The sequence below is a fragment of the Schistocerca cancellata genome, chromosome 1 (assembly GCF_023864275.1).
Source record: "Schistocerca cancellata isolate TAMUIC-IGC-003103 chromosome 1, iqSchCanc2.1, whole genome shotgun sequence".
NCBI classification, from domain to species: Eukaryota; Metazoa; Arthropoda; class Insecta; order Orthoptera; family Acrididae; genus Schistocerca; species Schistocerca cancellata.
The window spans coordinates 1,138,405,128-1,138,422,413 of record NC_064626.1 but is presented as its reverse complement, the minus strand read 5'-3'; the positions used below and the strand labels follow the sequence as shown (position 1 = coordinate 1,138,422,413).

At 40.2% G+C, this 17,286-nt stretch overlaps 1 protein-coding gene across 4 annotated transcripts in view; it reads right to left on the bottom strand.

Annotated features, from left to right (window-relative positions):
* Nucleotides 1–7,022: 7,022 nt before the first annotated feature.
* LOC126092815 (uncharacterized) overlaps nt 7,023–17,286 on the bottom strand; it is a 66,415-nt gene continuing 56,151 nt past the window's right edge. For all 4 annotated transcript variants that reach the window (XR_007521371.1, XM_049908553.1, XM_049908560.1 and 1 more), the window contains one exon: nt 7,023–10,845. Coding sequence is in view for 3 of the 4 variants with exons in the window: in XM_049908553.1 (XP_049764510.1) it covers nt 10,768–10,845 (78 nt within the window). In the remaining variant the exon portion in view is untranslated. The remainder of the gene's footprint in view (nt 10,846–17,286) is intronic.

The window sequence follows — 17,286 nt, the reverse complement described above, 5'->3', positions numbered from 1 at the left end:
TTTTAATGCAACTCCTTGTATACCTATAACTTCTAGTTTGTCTAGCATGATATTATGACCAACAGTATCGAATGCCTATGATAACTCCAAGTTTATCCCTACTGTACTGTTATTTCTGTCAAGTCCCATTACAATGTTTTGGATAAATTGGGTAATTGCTGTTTCTGTACTCATGCCTTTGAGAAAACCATGTTTGTTTACAGACACGAGATGGAATTTTTTGAGGTAATTTGTAATTATATTTTTCATGACAAACTCTATTATTTTTGAAAATACAGATAACAAAGCTATTGGTCTATAGTTCCCAACTCCATATATATTACCCAATGGTTTTATTTTTGTAATTTTTAATCTTTGTGGGAACACCCCTTCTGTTAATGATATGTTTATGACATGTGAGAGTGGTTCTGCTATGACACCAGCACATATAATTATGACTGAACCTGGTACCTCATCAACTCCAGAGGAAATTTTATTTTTCATTGTTTTTATTATTTTAAGAACTTCTAATTTATTTGTGGGACATAGCGATATTGAATTACCGCTTTGCTTCTATTTGAACTGTGGTACTACTATTATTAGCAAAATTTTTCGCAGATTGACTGGAGTGTTTATGAAACAGTCATTTATGTAATTTGTGAGAGTACCATTTCTGAGTAACACACCACGATCATCTTTTAATACAATGTCATCTTGCTTTTTATCACTTTTGTTTGTTTCCTTTACTATATTCCATATTGCTTTCGACTTGTTTGCTGTCCCTATGATTACTTTGTCATTGTACATTGACTTGGCTGTTTTAATAAGAACCAGAACTGGCAGCCACGTTATAGGTCATCTTAAACATCTCAGCTTACAGCTTTTTCACTATGGATATCAGATTTTGGAGATGAAAATGTAAAAAAAGGTTAGCTTACTTTTCCTATTTTCATTCATTAATGCCACATGGCATCATGTTCTGGGGTAACTCTTCTCTGAGGAAGGCACAATATCTCGATGACCAGATGAGTCACCACTGTCAGGTGTGTTGGTGAACTGACCTCCTGGGGTGCACAGTTGACTTCTGTCTCCTCCCCCTGTCATCCGTGCTCAAGGGCACGTGTCAGTGGCTGATGATTGCATTGGCATGGATGTTGTTGACACACTGTCTACCCTGGCTGACAGCCCACAGTGTGTGATGACTGTCTTCTCAATTAGACACAGTGCACATTCCCAAGCCTTGCAGAGACTGTAGTTGCGGTCCCAATAGATAAGATTGTCCATGGTGTGTATTCTGATGGCCTCTCTAATAACAGTGTTACAGTATTTTGACATTTGTGCTAAAATACTGCTTCACTTGTATTCCATTGCATGCAAGTCAGAGAAACAGCACTTTGTGACTACCGACTTGTTGCAACACAACAGAGGCCACTGGTGTTCTTGATAGCAGTCTCTGTTGTGCGCACTGTTTGTCCGATGTGTGTTTCCACAGTGGTATAGAATCTGGTATACCCCTGCCTTCTGAAAACCGAGGTGATCTACAGTGCTCCCCAGTAATGGCCATATTTCACTGGGTGGGCAGAAGACAATTCTTACTCACTGCTTCTACAGTACGTGATCGGTTTCTCCCGGCAGTGCACGACAACAGCTAACTCTTTATCTGTTGCTTTGTCAACCACAGCATTTATATTGTACACCAGCATTCTCTTGGGAAAAACTGGACACACACTAATGAAGCACTGAGTAAAAAAGACTTCTCGCTGGATAATATGACCTTTTTGTGGTCCACATGTTATCATGTGGGGAGACATAATACTAAATGGGGGTACTGACTTCCAAATTTTTGAACATGGTACAATCACAGGTCAATGTTATTGAAATGCATGACTACATTGATCAGCACAGGTGGAAAAGCTCTCGTATGACAGGATATTGAGCAAATGGACTGGCCTGCCCATTCTCCTGACTTAAATGCCATCAAGCATGTGTGGGATGCATTTTGGGGAGATACTGCAGCAGATCCACATTGATCAATGACCATCCTGCAACTGTCAAGCACAATGGTGGGAAAGTGGAACATCCTACCACCAGAAGTCCTTACCAACCCTTGTGGCCAGGATGGGAGCATGTTGCAAAGCATGCACTGCAGTCTATTGTGATCAAACACACTATTAAGAAAGATGACCTCCTTTCTAATGCCCAGAGGACCATTACAAATTGAGGTGATTTCAGTGTTATCATCATCTTAAAAAAAAGGGTCGTTCTATTTGTCACATTGCATATTTCTGTTGGTCAACTTCTGTACTATATTGTAGTACATCTTTCAATGTACTGCCCAAGTTTCATTGAGCTATGTTAGTTGCTGGTGCCACATCATGAGGCAGTTACTTTAGTCCTTAAGATTTGCACCCACTTGTATTATTATGGCATCTGTGTGTGATCTTATAGTTTTAGTTAGATGGTTTGGACACTGACAGCCCAATGATGAAAGTTCTGAATCTTGAAATGCATTATTGTGTTGCATGAACATTGTGAAGTGTGTTGAATGGTACCACTCTACAACTAGCTCTTTCCATTTTTATATGGCTATGTCATTTTGAAAATTATATTTACCAATAGTTGCTTGAATGTTTCCAGTGTTGATGAGCTGGCAGTTGTGACCCATGGAAAGGGCCAGCTTGCAGTTTGGACCCAATGCTCTGTGGGTTTTTTTATTTGGGAATGGACAAAAGGAAAAGTATGTTGGCAGGAACTCAAAACCTTGGATGAAATGGAAACAGCATCCATTCATTCATCCATGGATCATATTCTGTAATCTCACCATGAAGGAGGACCTTCAGGTACATGGAGTGGGTCAGATTAGACGCAAAGAAGTGAAGATTACATGTGAACAGGTGGAAGCAGCCATGCCACTGATGGCTAACCTGCTCAAACTGATAGTTATGGTAGTTACAACTGTGTTACTTTATAAGTGTATGTTATGACTGAAACAGCACTCTGAAAAACTCCACTGCTCCTCCCCTAACAGTATTCAGCTGTTCTTTTTATCAAATACTTTAAACAAATCATTTATATAATTTTACAAAACTGCTACCAGCTGTCCAAATACAGGCAAAGTCAGGATGAACTTAATACATATACTACAATTACGGGAGTTTCTAATGAGATATTCTTTTACTTTGTGTTTAAATACACTTTAAGATGAAAATAAACAACGTCCCATGAAGGAATTACCCAAATGGGACGGAAATCGGTACATGTGATGTACAAGTACAGACAATTATGATTACAATTCCAGAAAAATGGGATGATTTACTCAAGAGGAAGAGCTTCACAAATTGAGCAAGACATTAACCTGTTGGTCTACCATCCAAGGCCCTTATTCAAGTAGTTATTCGGCTTGGCACTGATTGATAGTGTTGTTGGACGTCCCCCTTAAGGGTATCATCCCAAATTCTGTACAAATCATGTGTTAAATAAGCAAAATCCACAGCTGGTTGGGAGGACCTGGTTTCATAAACACGAAGGCAAGCAATAGAAACTCTCTCCATGTCTGAGCAGGCATTATCTTCGCAAAATCTAAGCCCCAGATGGTTTGCCGTGAAGGGCAGCAAAACAGGGTGTAGAATATTGTCAACATACCACAGTGCTCTAAGGATGCTGCATATGACAACCAGTATGGCGAGTGACAATCAGGCTGGTATTCCACCTCTGTCTATGTAGTATCATTGCCACAGATACTACTACAATGCCGCACCAACACAAGGTTGGCAGCCCGTCATCTGCTGAGCACAGCGCACTGTAGCGGGCTGTACAGCTTGACGGAACTGGAGTGTGCCTCATTCACTTCTTAGCTAGATTTCAACCTAGTCAGATGCACTTTCATAATTGGCCCTCAGCCAGTTCTGTAATATTTGCAATGATTCTCTGAGGAGGGCCCATCAGGCTTAGTCCCTGAGAATATGTTGTATTAGTTATAGCCGTAGCTGCAGTCATATAAACTACTGAAGATAAGTAATTTCATTGTACTATGTGTTTCTTGAATAATAATCCTTCTCTCTTTCAGTGTGCCGTACCACATATTATTGCAACCAGGACTCCTTCAGCTCCTATCAACTCGGCCTCCTACTTATTTGCATTTAGTAACGAGCTGAAACACCCACACGTTTTGTGCCTCTAAACAGTGAGACACAATAGTCTAGGCCATCTCTGGACATGTCTTCAGCCTGGAATCTCACAGACTGAAGTGGAATTGTCTTCAGTGACGACTCCCACTTCGAACTGAGCCCCGATGACTGGCAAATATGTGTCTGGAGACGCCCAGGACAGCATGGGATACCAATCTGACAAACCTGCAAGACAATTAGGAGTGACAGTTTAGGGTGTCACTTCCCTCCAAAGCTGGACCACTTTGGCTGTCATCCACAGCTCTCTTACAGCATAGAGATACATCAACAATATTCTATGAGAGGTTTTGTTGCCCATCATGGCAAGCCATCTTGGGCTTACATCTCACCAAGGTAATGCCTGCCCAGACACAGCAAGAGTTTCTACTGCTTGTCTTCATGCATGTCAAACCTTACCAAGGCCAACAAGGTTGGTGGATCAATCCCCAATTGAGAATGTTTAGAGTGTAATGGCAGAGCCCACCAACCAGCTTGGAATTCTAATGATCTAACATGCTGATTGGACAGAATTTGGCACAGTATCCCGCAGGAGGACATCCACCAACTCTGTCAATGAATGCCGAGCTGAATAACCACTTTTATAAGGACCAGATGTGGACCAACACATTATTGATTTGCTCAAATTTTGAAGCTCTTCCTCCTGAACAAATCATCCAGTCTTTCTGAAAGGTCATCATTTGTTTGTCTGTAGATGTATATCACATGTATGTACTGATTTCAGTTCCATTTGGATAATTCCTTCATAGTGTGTCATTTTATTTGCTGTATAGTGTATTTGGATGGTTTTCAGTTTTCTGCCAGAAGCCCATTGAAAATCTGTTACAGAGTTTTGTACCAAACACACAATCTACATGGAAATTACTTATGTTTCATTGCCCCACATTGTATTTAGCATAAAAATGGGTGCACAATGCTGCAACAAAAATGTTTAGTAACTTATCCAGGGATATAAAATATCTAACAATGAAAAATCCAGTACAGAATGATGACAATATTATGAAAATGATAGATTGCTACTCACAATATAGGGGAGATGTTGAGTTGCGAACAGGCACGACAAAAGGATGTTACAAAAGTAAGCTTTCAGTCAAGAAGCCCTCTTACACACACACACACACACACACACACACACACACACACAGCTTCTCCACATGCCACAGCCCCGTCACCCATCTGGGTGCCCGGGAACTCACCCATCTGGGTGCCCAGGAACTTCACATGTCACCCTCACACAGTGCATGCCCACTGATTTCTCCAGCTGGTACCAGCAATAAACACTATGTTCACAAAGGCAGTTGCAACTGCATCAGTTATGAAAATGTATAGTCAACTAGGGCTTATGCTGAAATTTAGCTAATGTCAAACAAAACCTGAAGATGGCTAATATCCAATGTAATTCTGGTAATATCCAATGTAGTTTCTTAACTAATAACAAAATCACAGTAGTTTTAAAAGGCTGCAAGTTCAGTTGCTGATGATGTTAATATGCAGTAGAAATCAAACAATGGAAAATCTGGTAATTTATGAAAAGGATAGACTGCTAGTCACTCTACAGAGGAGACACTGAGTTGTACAGAGGAGACACTGAGTTGCTGACAGGCAAAGTGAAAAGACTGCTATCCGTTTTAGCTGTTGGCCAAAAGGCATTCTTCTAAAGAATAAAACAAACACACACACACACACACACACACACACACACACACAACCTTTGCCTCTGGCCGCTGAGACCAGACTGCAAGTGATAGGAGAAGCAATCTGTGGGTGGTGGGGGTAAGGAGGCAGCCTCCTCCTTCCTCCCTCCCTCAGGTGCACTTGCTGTACACAGTCCGGCTTCAATGGCCAGAGACAGTGGACGCACATTCGTGTACTTGTTCGTGTGCGTGCGTGCGTGAGTGCGTGTGTGTGTGTGTGTGTGTGTGTGTGTGTGTGTGTGTGTGTGTGTGTGTGTTCGGCTGGCTGTTTTATACTTTAGACTTTAGAAGATCTGTTGGCCAACAGCTAAAATGAATAGGAGTCTTTTTGTTCTCCATGTCTGTGACTCATTGTCTTCTCTACATTATGAGTAGCAATCTATCCTTTTCATAATATTGTCATTAACATATAGGAGAGTGTCTTTGTTGAGTGACTGCATTACTGTTGAGTTAGTGAATGATTCAAGATGACTTGGACAAAATTTATATTTGGTGTGATGAATAGCAACTTGCCTCATATGTGGAAAAATATAAGTTAATATGGATGGGTAGGAGAAACATTCTTCTATTGTTCAAATACAGTATTAATTCTGTGTTGCTCAATTCAGTCATGCTGATTAAATATCTATATTTAATATTGTGTAGCATTATGAAATGGAAGACTCACATGAGGTAAATTGTAAGGAAGATGGATGGTAGAGTTCTGGGAAAGTGTAGCACACCTATAGAGCGGACTTCTTAGGGAACCCTTGTACAATCCATCCTTGAGCACTGTTCAATGGCTTGGGATCCCCTACAGGTCAGATTAATAGAAAACATCAAAGTAGTTCAAAGAAACACTGATAGTTTTGATACCAGTCAACTTTATCAGTATGAGAATGTAACGGAAATGAGAGAGCTTCGTTGGGAATCCTCGAAGAAAGATGGTGTTTTTCCAATACACTACTGATGAAGTTTAAAGTGCAAGCATTTGTGGCAGACTGCAGAATGATTGTACTGCCTCTCATGTCTGTCTTATGTAAGGATTGTAACAACAAAATAAGAGCTATTAAGGTTAGTGCAGACATGTCCAGGATATAATTTCTTCTCTTGCTCCATTTGTGAGAGGAACAGGAAAGGAAATCACTAGCAATAGTGTAAAGTACCCTCCACCGCACAATGTGCATTGACTCTGCAGATCATGTATTTAGATTTAGATGAAGTTATAATGTATATACATTTATTTGCTCTTGGTCCCATAATCACAGTTAAAATATAAATCTTTGACACAATATCAAATACACAAATTAATGTGTAAGAATTTGTAAACATTTTGAAGTCGCACATGTTCAGCTGATTTTATGGGAAGGGATGTTTTTAGTTTATTTGTTGGAAGTAAGTAGGTCCATGGATGACAGTCATGTATTCTGTTTAACAACACGGTACCAAAAAATAGTTGATAGCATTTTTATATGCATCAGAATTTCTTTTACATTGTCATGATAATATTTCTTCAAAATGTCTGCTTCTTTGAGAAGCTGCTGGATATTTTTCCTTCTTCTAGCACTGAGCAATATTATTATTAGCACTTGGCCTTCAACAACTCCTACTCATACATTCAATTACATTCTTGCATTTTAATAAGTAAAGTGACTTGTTGCATATACATAGTGACCCACATTACTGTCTCTGTTTTTCTCATCTTTCTTAGGCATCTGTACATGAAGAAAAATCACTACTCACCTAAAGATACAATGTGGAGCCCACAATATATTTTATTAAGAGAGCATAAGCTTCAGGTAACAAAACACTTGGAGCTCTCTGCCTCAAGAACTACACTAACCGTGATCTACATTCACCTAGCTACAGTTATACAGGCATAGATAACTTGCTGATTGAGATCAAAAGACTTAAAGTTATCAATAGCACTGAGATATCACTTGATTAATATAATTACATAGTATGTCTCTTCAGCATTTTACAGTATATATCTGTGAAGTTATAAGCTATGACAACACAAAGTATAATTCAGTCACAAAAACTATTAAATTATGAGACAGAATTTATGGCTATTACATACGTCAGTAGGTGAAACAGATACACATAATAGTAAAGTGCATGACACTATCCTAGCTTTTGGAATTATTGATTCGTTCCTCGCAGAGAAGAGAGGGATAGGGTGGGGAAGATTAAAAGATTAAGAAGAAAGAGAAGGTCACTTAGACACCACAATGAGAAACACCCACCTGTTGTGAGAACAAGCATAAACAAAGGCAAAGGGAAACATGAGAGATCAGGGTGACTTGTTTCTGAACACAGAAAAATTGGCCACTGAAAGAATATGTGGGGGGAAAGAAAACAAGGAATAATGATAGACAAACTGAGAAAGATCACTAAACAATGAAAAGAGATAACCACGCTAGGAAAAAAAGTCAGAAAACTTGAAAAAATGTCACCCAATACAGGAAAAAGGTGGGCAAACAAAGAAAGAGACTTACTCCCCGCTCATCTTTGTCCAGCTTCATCTTCACACTAAGTAGGTCTCTCCTGCAGTTGGGTCTAAGTGACATGCTTGTCCTTCTTAACTTTGCTAAACTCATCCCTCTCTCCTCCTAGAGGAAGGAACTAATAGTTATGAAAGCTAGGACAGTGTTGTGTACTGTTAATTTTATATGTGACTATCAGCAGTACCTAACTGTTTCATTTCCTGAAGGTAAGTGTGGCCAGAAATTCTGTCTCATAATTTAATAGAATACAAAGAATATACAATGGTTAAGTTAATAATTGATATTACGATCACACAGAAAAAACAATAATCAAAACACAAAATTTCTTAGTGTAATATTTACTCATGTATGGAATACTCATATAAAATTTATCTTAAAACCACTACTTCTCTCTATTCCTTCACAAGCTGCCAGACTGGAATGTTTGTATGATATATAATTTTGGTGCATTAAAAAATTTTTTACAAAATTAAAAATTCTCTAAAAGAGACAAATACTTCCTTATCAAAGATGATATAACACCCAAAATAAAACAAGTGCTGTCTCAAAAATGTTCCAATTTCCCAAAGATAGTGAAAAATCCTTCCTCAAAGATAGAGGGCTTTAAGACAGTTCAAAATTATAGAGGTATTTGGAGCATTTGACCAGTAGTGTAGAAAACTGACCCAAGCATAGTCTAGCAGTTTTGCTTCAAGAGTTGAAAAATTATGTTAGGACAGAATGGGTGAACTGGAGATGGGCTTAATACAAACCACACAATGATATAACAGCTAGCTGGATATGAAATAGCACTTTCGTAAGCTTATTCCAAATTTCAACTTTTTATCATAATTATCAATTATAATACCTCCATAAACATCTAGAGACTTTTAATCTTTAAACATATCTGGTTGTGATGTGTTAACCATGTAGGCCTATCACAAACTGGTGGTAATTATAACTCTATTTATAAAACATGGGGAGAAGGAGGGGGGGGGGGAGGGCAAGGGGAGGGTGATGCATAATCATCCACTAAGTTAACAAGAAAGAATTAACAATTAAATCTTTAGATATTCAAATAACTTATGGGAATGCAGCCCAGTGACATCTTTGACAACTGGTGATATTTCAACAGGTGAACATCCTGTCATTTTCAAGGCACACATGCAGCAAGGAAGTCCTTTGCAAGGGAATTCAAACCTTTCAGACCAACTGGCTACAACTGTTCTCATTAAATTTTACTGTCTCTTAGTTGCAAGGGAACATTTTTCCACAGTGGAAACCTCATAATGCATATTTGAGAATGTTCAATCTTTTTATCATGTACAAGTGCTGCCAACTATTGACCTTTAGTATAAAAATTTCAATAGGTCAAAGTAGTAGTGTGCAGTGGCTTGTGACTGCCAGAATACACGAAAGTGGTTGGTTAGTTACATTCTACTGTATAAATGAGTATTAATATTGTTATTTTGCATGGCAATTATTGAATGATCAGTTTGTTTATTCCAACAGTGAATATTCAAAATTAGTTATTTTAATCCATAAAAAGGAGCCAAGTGCACAAAGTATATTTTAAAAACGGGTACACATTTTTGTATAAATCTAGCATATAAAATCATTAAGAAATCACCCAAGAGCTTTACAGGACAAGGAAAAAAATTCCTTCCTCCAGAAAAAATTAAGGTCTGAAAGGGTTAAAACATGAGTTTATAGAGTATAAACACAATCTCTCTCTCTCTCTCTCTCTCTCTCTGTGCAAACGCTAGCTCCAATACCTAACCAAAGATGACAGGCATCAGAGATCATAAATAGTGCACATCAATAATGAACGGGTGAGGTAGCTTTGACTCTGTCCCTCTGTCTTTTGACAATGGTGAGAGCAGGATTCAACGCAGAATTTGAGCAGAAATCTCCAACTCTTAACAGGTTACTTGATAATTTCAATTGCTCCATTAATGACATCATGACATTAGCTGTAAGTGCACGCTAAAATCTCCATGTTGTTATATTCCATATGATGACTGCTGCTAAAACAAAGGAACAGAGTTAATGCTACGTCACCTGTTGGTTATTAATATTCACTAACTCTGACGTCCATCATCTTTGATTATGTGGTGGCGATAGTGTTTACTGTGTGTGTGTGTGTGTGTGTGTGTGTGTGTGTGTGTGTGTGTGTGTGTGTGTTTTATCATCTTTCTGGATATGCTCTGCAAAATCAGGTTTTAAATTTCAGTGATTTCTTGTTGCATTTGTACCTGGAAAACAACAAGATGTCCACCCGCCAAAATATTGGTAGTTGTGGATGATGACACATGGATCCATTTTCTTATTTGAACATTTTATACGCCAGGAGAAACTCAGGTTTCACAAATCTTCAGATGTCACCTCAATATTCATAGGAATACTTCCTATTTGACATTGGCAATAAGTATCACCAAATCCCATTCACAATTGAATGAGAAATGAAAGTGAATTCTCAATATACTTTTGAGCAATATAGTGTAGCAGTGATCCCAAGGTATGCTGAAAAAGGAAAGGAAAAAAAATAATTATGGAATAGTTTCAACACTGAAAACTTTTCTATTATGTAAATACATTTTGTTAAACGTAAAAAAGACTTTTGTACACTTTTCAATCAGTGCTGATCATTATCAGTTACCCTTGCATTATTTGTATGAGAATGATTCACTAGATAAAATCTATCTTCATATTGCCTAGATAAATGTGAAGGGTCCAGTCCCATTCATTTTAGGCAGCAAACGACAGGTCAATAGCTATCTCTTATAGGCAGGAGTAACTGAGCCTCGCTGCCACCTCGTTTTCTCTACAGGGTGAGTCAAAGAGGACTTTAAAACTTTGGAATGATATAGAGATTTATTGAGATAACTTACAGAAAAGGCGGATGTGTCATTTTGTAGCAAACAACCTCAAGTTCGATTCACATCGTGCATCAGTACCCCATTCCACCACCAGGAGTGCCAGCATAGTGCACAGTTAAAATGGCTACTTTCACTGGTGCGGAGCGTGCTCCATGTGTGTTTTGATTTCATGAAATGAACTCTGCAATACACGTTAAGTATAAATTTTGCACTGAATACTCTAAAGAGCCTCCAAGCAGACCTGAAAACTTGCTATTGCACAGTTATGCCTGATTTGCTGCAATGAGTGTGGGAAGAAATTGATTACCGGTGGGATGTTTGCCACATCACAAACTGTGGTCACACTGAACCAAAATAGCACTCGACACTTTTATGTAAAACATGAGGTTGTTTGCTACAAAATGACACATCTATCAATTCTGTAAGTTATTTCAATAAATTTCTATATAATTCCAACACTGCAAAGTCCTTTTTGACTGAAACCTGAAAATGATAGCAGTGAGATTTTTGGGGAAAATTTAAGTGTATATCGAAATGATAGGAAAATGGGAAACAGAGTTGGTGTATCTTTCACAGTAGGCAAGAAACTAAAATCCACTGAGACAGAAATTGAAGCTGCATGTCACACTGTTTGGGCAAGACTACTGTATCAGGGGTGGGCATAAAATGATAATTGGATCCTTCTATAACCCAACAGACTCACCTCCTGATGTAACCAAAAATTTTAGCTAAAACCTTAGTTCACTTGCATGTAAGGTCCCCAATCATTGTGTAATCATCAGTGGAGGCTTCAATTGTCCAAAAATTAACTGAGAAAATTACAGTTTTGTTAGTGGTGAGTGTGATAAGACATCCTATGAAACATTACTGAATGGCTTCTCTGAAACCTGCCTAGAACAGATAGTTAGGAACTCCACTCATGATGGAAATATATTGGATTTAATGGCAACAAATAGACCGGACCTCTTTGAGGATGTCCACATTGAAACTGGAATCACTGACCATGATGCAGTTGTGGCAACAATGATTACCAAAGTACAAAGGACAACTAAAACAAGAAGAAAGATATATGTGTTCAGTAAACTAGATAAAAAAATCAATAGTGTCATATCTCAACAAGGAACTTGAAACTTCCAACACACAGCAGGAGCATGTGGAGGAACTATGGCTCAAGTTTAAAAGAACAGTTGACCATGCACTGGATATAAGATGCTATCCAAAATTTTCAGGACTGGTGCTGCCATCTGTTGAAAACCTTACCTTTGGACTAATGGTCACCATCACCCTCAAAGTAGTTCCCATCCACACGTACACACGGTCCCAGCGTTTCTGCCACTAGTCAAATGTTTTATGGGAGTCCTGTTCTTTGAGGGTGTTTATCACCACCAGCGATTCTTCTTGAATCCTCTCTAGAGTGTGCGACTGGTGGCCTTTCAACTTGAGTTTCAGTTTTGGGAAGAGCGCGAAGTCGCAAGGTGCCAAATCTGGCGAGTACGGTGGATGGGGTACAAAAGCCATGTTGTTTTTTGCCAAAAAGGTCCTGGTGAGCAAGGACATGTGACAGGGCGCATTGTCGTGATGCAGCGGCCAGTTCCCTTGATGCCGAAGTTCGGGCTGTCATCGCCGCATGTTTTCCCAGAACCGTTGCGAAAAGTCACAGTAGTAAGCGGAATTCACTGTTTGGTTGGGTGGGATGAATTCTTTGTGCACAATTCCCTTGGTATCAAAGAAAACGATGATCACGCTTTTCACTTTGCTTATTCACCTGTCTTGATTTTTCGAGTCTTGGAGAGCCCAGGCTCTTCCACTGGGACGATTGCTGCTTTGTCTCTGGGTCATAACCGTAAATCGAGCTCTCATCGCTGGCGATAACCCGTGACAAGAAGGTTGGATCATCAGATGTGGTCTGATGAAGGTCCGTGCACACTTCAACATGCTGTGCATTCTGATTGGCAGTCAAGATCCTTGGCACAAATTTTGCGGCGACATGATGCACGCCCAATTCATGTCCCATAACCAATACCCACTTCATCTGCAAGGTGTTGAATGGTTCGGCGTCGATCTGTACGAACCAGTTGTTGAAGTTTTGCAACACTGTCTGGCATTGCGCGGCTAACGGGCCTTCCAGTGTGAGCATCATCTTCAATGTCTGTACAGCCAGCCCTAAACCGAGCATGTCACTCAAACACACGCACACGGCTCCTGCTCTGTCCCCCAAACACTTGGTGAATCATTGCAAGGGTCTCCGTAGCACTTTTCCTGAGATTTGCACAGAATTTGATACAAATGTGCTGTTCTGTTCGTGGAACCATTGTAAAATCACCACACACCAAACACAGAGTATTACGGAAATCACTGTGGACACGCAATGTGTCCTCCTAGCTGAATGTCACCCTACAAACTGACTCATCAGGTATGCAGCTCTCGCCACCTAGTGGTGTAGAGATCTACTACTTCCACTTTTCAGATGGCAGCACCAGTTCCGAAAATTCTGGATTCCACCTTGTAGATATGTACCCAATAGAACAGTTCATAATGTGAGGGAATCTCCATGATATAAATCACTGTGAAGAAACTTCTAAAGAAACAGAGACTACTGCATAGTAGGTGTAAAACAAAGCATAGGACTATAGATAAAGAAATGCTGAATGAAAAACATTTGGCTGTCAAGAGAGCAATGTGTGATGCCTTCAATGACTACCATAGCAGAATAATGTCAAATGACATTTCACAAAATCCAAAGAAATTCTGGTTGTATGTAAAGGCTGTTAGTGGCACCAAAGTTAGTGTCCATGAACTGAAATTGAGGGTAGCAAAGCAAAAGCTGAAATGCTTAACCCTGTTTCCAAATGTTCCTCTACAAAGGAAAATCCAGGATAATCCAGGAAAATTGCCCCAATTTAATTTTCTTACCACTGCAAAGATGAATGAAATAAGTATTAGTGTCAGTGGTGTTGAGAAACAGCTGAAATTGTTAAAACTGAACAAAGCTCCAGGTCTCGATGGAATCCATTTCAGATTCTATACTGAACTTGTGGCTAAGTTAGCCCCTCTTCTAACTATAATCTATCGTAGATCTCTCAAACAAAAACCCATGCCCAGTTCTTGAAAAAAGGCACAGGTCACATCCAACTACAAGAAGGGTAGCAGAAGTGATCCACAAAACTACCATCCAACATCCTTGACATTGATTTGTTGTAGAATCTTAGAACATATACTAAGCTCAAACATAATGAGGTATCTTGAACAGAATGACCACCATAATGCCAACCAGCATGGATTTCAAAACCACTGATGATGTGAAACCCACCTCACACTTTTCCCATGACATAATGAATGCTTTGGGTCAAGGCAACCAGGTAGATACAGTGTGTCATGATTCCGAAAAGCATCTGACTTAGTACCACAACTAAGCTTATTGTCAAAAGTACAATCATATGGTGTACCAAATAAAATTTGTGACTGGATTGAGGACTGTTTGGTACGCAGAGTATAGCATGTTATCTTGGATGGAGAGTCATCATCAGATGTAGAAGTAACTTCGAGTGCCCTAGGAACCTTTGTGAGACCCTTGCTGTTTATGTTGTATATTAATGACTTAGCAGGAAGTATTAATAGTAAAATCAGGCTTTTCACAGATGATGCAGTTTCCTACAGTGAAGTGTCAAAGAAACTGGTATAGGCATGTGTATTCAAATACAGAGATACACTATGTGATCAAAAGTATCTACACCGAACCCCCCCCCCCCCCCAAAAAAAATCATATTCATGTTAGGTGTAGTGTGCTGCCACCTATTGCCAGGTACTGCACATCAGTGACATCAGTAGTCATTAGACATCATGAAAGAGCGGAATGGGGCACTCCACAGAACTCAAAGACTTCGAATGTGGTCGGGTGATTGGGTGTCATTTGCGTCTTGCAAGATTTCCACACTCCTAAACATTCTTAGGTTCACTGTTTCCAATGTGATAATGAAGTGGAAATGTGAAGGGACACGTACAGCACAAAAGCGTACAGGCCGACCTCATCTGTTGACTGACAGAGACCTCCAACAGTTGAAGAAGGTCATAATGTGTAATAGGCAGACATCTATCCAGTCCATCACACAGGAATTCCAAACTGCATCAGGATCCACTGCAAGTACTATGACAGTTAGGCGGGAGGCGAGGAAACTTGAATTTCATGGTTGGGCAGTTGCTCATAAGCCACACATCACGTCATTAAATGTCAAACAATGCTTTGCTAGGTGTAAGTGGTGTAAACATTGGATGATTGAACATTGTGTGGAGAGACGAATCACAGTACACAATGTGGTGATACGATGGTAAGGTGTGTGTATGGTGAATGGCCAGTGAATGTCATCTGCCAGAGTGTGTAGTGCGAACAGTAAATTTTGGAGGCGGAGGTGTTATGGTGTGGTCATGTTTTTCATGGAGGGGGCTTACACCCCTTGTTGTTTTGCATGGCACTATCACAGCACACACCTACACTGACATTTTAAGCACCTTCTTGCTTCCCACTGTTGAAGAGCAATTTGGGTATGGCGACTGCATCTTTCAACACGATCGAGCACCTGTTCATAATGCATGGGGACTGGCCTGCATAGAGTCCTGAGCTGAATCCTACAGAGCACCTCTGGAATGTTTTGGAATAGCGACTTCAAGCCAGGCCTCACTGACCTCTCCTTAGTACAGCACTCCATGAAGAATGGCTGCCATTCCCCAAGAAACCTTCCAGCACCTGACTGAACATATGCCTGCAAGAGTGGAAGCTTTCATCAAGGCTAAGAGTGGGCCAATACCATACTGAATTCCAGCATTACCAATGAAGGGTGCCATGAACTTGTAACTGATTTTCAGCCATGTGTCCGGATACTTTTGATCACATAGTGTATGCAAACAGGCAGAATATGGCGCTGTGGTCGGCAATGCCTATATAAGACAATAAGTGCCTGGCACAGTTGTTAGATCAGTTACTGCTGCTACAATGACAGGTTATCAAGATTTAAGTGAGTTTGAACGTGGTGTTATAGTCGGCACATGAGTGATGGGTCACAGCATCTCCGAGGTAGCAATGAAGTGGGGATTTTCCCATACGACCATTTTATGAGTGTACTGTGAATATCAGGAATCTGGTAAAACATCAAAATTTCGATACCGCTGCAGCTGGGAAAACATCCTGCAAGAATGGGACCAACAACAATTGAAGACAATTGTTCAATGTGCCAGAAGTGAAACACTTCTGCAAATTGCTTCAGATTTCTATGCTGGGCCACCAACAAGTGTCAGCATGTGAACAATTCAATGAAACATCATCAATATAGGCTTTCAGAGCTGAAGACCCACTTGCATATCCTTGATGACTGCACAACACAGCTTTACGCCTCACCTAGGCCCATCAACACTGACCTTGGAATGTTGATGACTGGAAACATGTTGCCTGGTCGACGATTCTCATTTCAAATTGTATTGAGCAGATGAATGTGTGTACAGGTATGGAGACAACCTCCTGAATCCATGAACCTTGCATGTCAGCAGGGGACTGTTGAAGCTGGTGGAGGCTCTGTAATGGTGTGGGGCATGTACATTTGGAGTGATATGGGATCCTCGATACGTCTAGATATGACTCTGACAGATGAAATGTGCATAAGCATCCTCTCTGATCACCTGCATCCATTCATAAAATTACAATGAAATCCAGAGCATTAGCTGCTTACAGCTCATCGGGGACAATTGAAAATGTGTGTCCTGACCGGGACTCAAACCCGTGATCTCCTGCTTACATGTCAGATGCTCTATCCGACTGAGCCTTTGAGGACACAGAGGATAGTGCGACTGTAGGGACTTATCTCTGGCATGCTCCCCATGAGACCCACATTTCCAACTTACTGTCCACACACTACATTTTTAGTGCCCCTGCGCACTATATTGGCAACGGCCTTGCCGCAGTGGATACACCGGTTCCCATGAGATCACCGAAGTTAAGCGCTGTCAGGCATGGCCGGCACTTGGATGGGTGACCATCCAGCCACCATGCGCTGTTGCGATTTTTCGGGGTGCATTCAGCCTCGTGATGCCAACTGAG